The sequence below is a fragment of the Rhagoletis pomonella genome, unplaced genomic scaffold (genome assembly GCF_013731165.1).
Source record: "Rhagoletis pomonella isolate Grant_MI unplaced genomic scaffold, Rhpom_1.0 Rhpom_scaffold_00345, whole genome shotgun sequence".
NCBI classification, from domain to species: domain Eukaryota; kingdom Metazoa; phylum Arthropoda; class Insecta; order Diptera; family Tephritidae; genus Rhagoletis; species Rhagoletis pomonella.
In genome coordinates, this window is record NW_023458899.1 from 1 (window position 1) to 1,832 (window position 1,832).

At 41.4% G+C, this 1,832-nt stretch overlaps 1 protein-coding gene across 1 annotated transcript; it reads right to left on the reverse strand.

Annotated features, from left to right (window-relative positions):
- Positions 1–4: 4 nt before the first annotated feature.
- On the reverse strand, positions 5–1,463 carry LOC118750652 (kinesin heavy chain-like; the record flags this gene model as incomplete). The annotated part of the gene is made up of 3 exons (XM_036485384.1): positions 1,460–1,463; positions 785–1,309; positions 5–712 (listed from the first exon to the last, which is right to left on the reverse strand). Coding segments are annotated over exons 1-3 (1,237 nt in total), but the record flags the coding sequence as incomplete, so codon positions are not given.
- Between the last annotated feature and the right edge of the window lie 369 nt (positions 1,464–1,832).

Below are 1,832 nucleotides of genomic sequence, written 5' to 3' on the forward strand. Positions count from 1 at the left end.
CGTTCGCGCTCAGCCTCTAGACGTGCGCGCTCATCGCCGGTGATTGAGCCCACCATAAGGCCGGCCGCAGGAGTTGCAGGCACAGGACCAGCAGTATTCGCTGGAGCCTCCACTTCCAAATTGGGCGTACTTGCCTCCATGGGGTCATCCACAATGACCTGCTCTTCGGCGTTAACGGTTTCACCGGCGCGCCAACGAGCCAACTCCAGTTCCAACTTCTCAATCTTACCCTTAAGGCGTGCGTTCTTCTCCTTTTCCTTTTCATAACGTCGTTTCCACTCTTCAGCCGTAAGTTCCTCATTGACACAAACCACATTCTTAACGGTCTTGGCGCGGCGACCGAACTCCAACGTCGATTTGGTTTCAGCCTCATTAAAACTAGCTGGTGAGCAACAAATCACAATTGTGGTGCGTGCATTACCACCCAAAGATTCTTGCAAGATACGCGTTAGCTTCGAATCACGATACGGTATGTGCGTCTTATTGCCGTCCGCCAGTGCGGAGATCACATTACCCAAGGCAGACAATGATTTGTTGATGTTTTTAGCTTCATCAAGTACAGTACCTTCGGCGCCAGTCTTGGATACCTTCTCCGAACCAGCCAAATCTACAAGGTACAATTTGCCGGAAAGTTTCTTTTGGTTCTCCAAGTTCTCTTGTTTCACGTTGATTAAAAATACTGAATGCGAACGCGAAGAATGTTCATTCATGTCTGAAAGAAAAATAACGAAGACAAAAAAGCAATTAAAAGCTTACAATTAGATATAACGTTAGGCGTACTTACTTGTCACAGCAATGTGCCGATTTGATTTTCCTTCCTCGATCACCTCGAACACATCCTCGGGCGACGAGACGAAGCGCTCTGTAGCACCCTTTACATACGGCACACGATTCTTATCCTCGTGCACGCTCAGATTCACTTTCGAGACATCAAGCAAATCACGAATTTTATCCATATAGATTTCATAGTATGAGACCTTTATGTGAAACTCAAGGTTCATTTCCATTGTGTAGATGTGATTGAAGATATCGTTGACGATACGCGGTATGATACCTTGCTTCGCCGGATCACCGATAACACCCTCCATGGTGTGTGTCTTACCGGAAGACGTCTGACCGTAGGCGAAAATCGTACCATTATAACCGGCCAGCACGTCTGTAACAATGGACTTGGCAGCCTCATTGTATACCTTCTCTTGGGATGCATTTGGCTTGAAGACTTTGTCGAACAAGTACACTTTGCCCTGTAGAATAGAATTGGAAATCACATTAATTATGGGTATGTATAGATAGAGAATGGCCCTTATTTCTAGTTTTTAAATTACACTCCAAAATAATTTTGAAATTCAATTTGTATGATAAAGATCTACAAAAATAATTTTTAAATGGTAATTTTTATATCCACCATTACCTTTCTTCAATGCAACAATTTTGATTTTGCTCCAAAGGCAGTGAATACCCATAGTGTCGGCACATTGAGAGTAGGTATTGGACAATGGTTAAAAGCAAGCTAATGAAAAGGAAACTGCCAAAACGTTTAGAATTTCGGCTTAAAATTGAACTGGGCCACAAAGCAGATCAATGAGAGCATTGTCGAAAGGTTGATTAAGGTAAGGTGACCAGAATTTTTTAACATTCCCGGAGGACAAATTTCCACATTGAAATCACAAAAAAAATTTTATATTTATTTTAACACTAAATAACGAAAAAATTAACAATTCAAAATTTCTCTTATCATAAGTCAAACAAGTTAATAGTACGCTGCGTTGTATAATCATAAGACCGCTACATATTAACAAGTTTTGAATATTTATTTTTAACCAACTTAACAA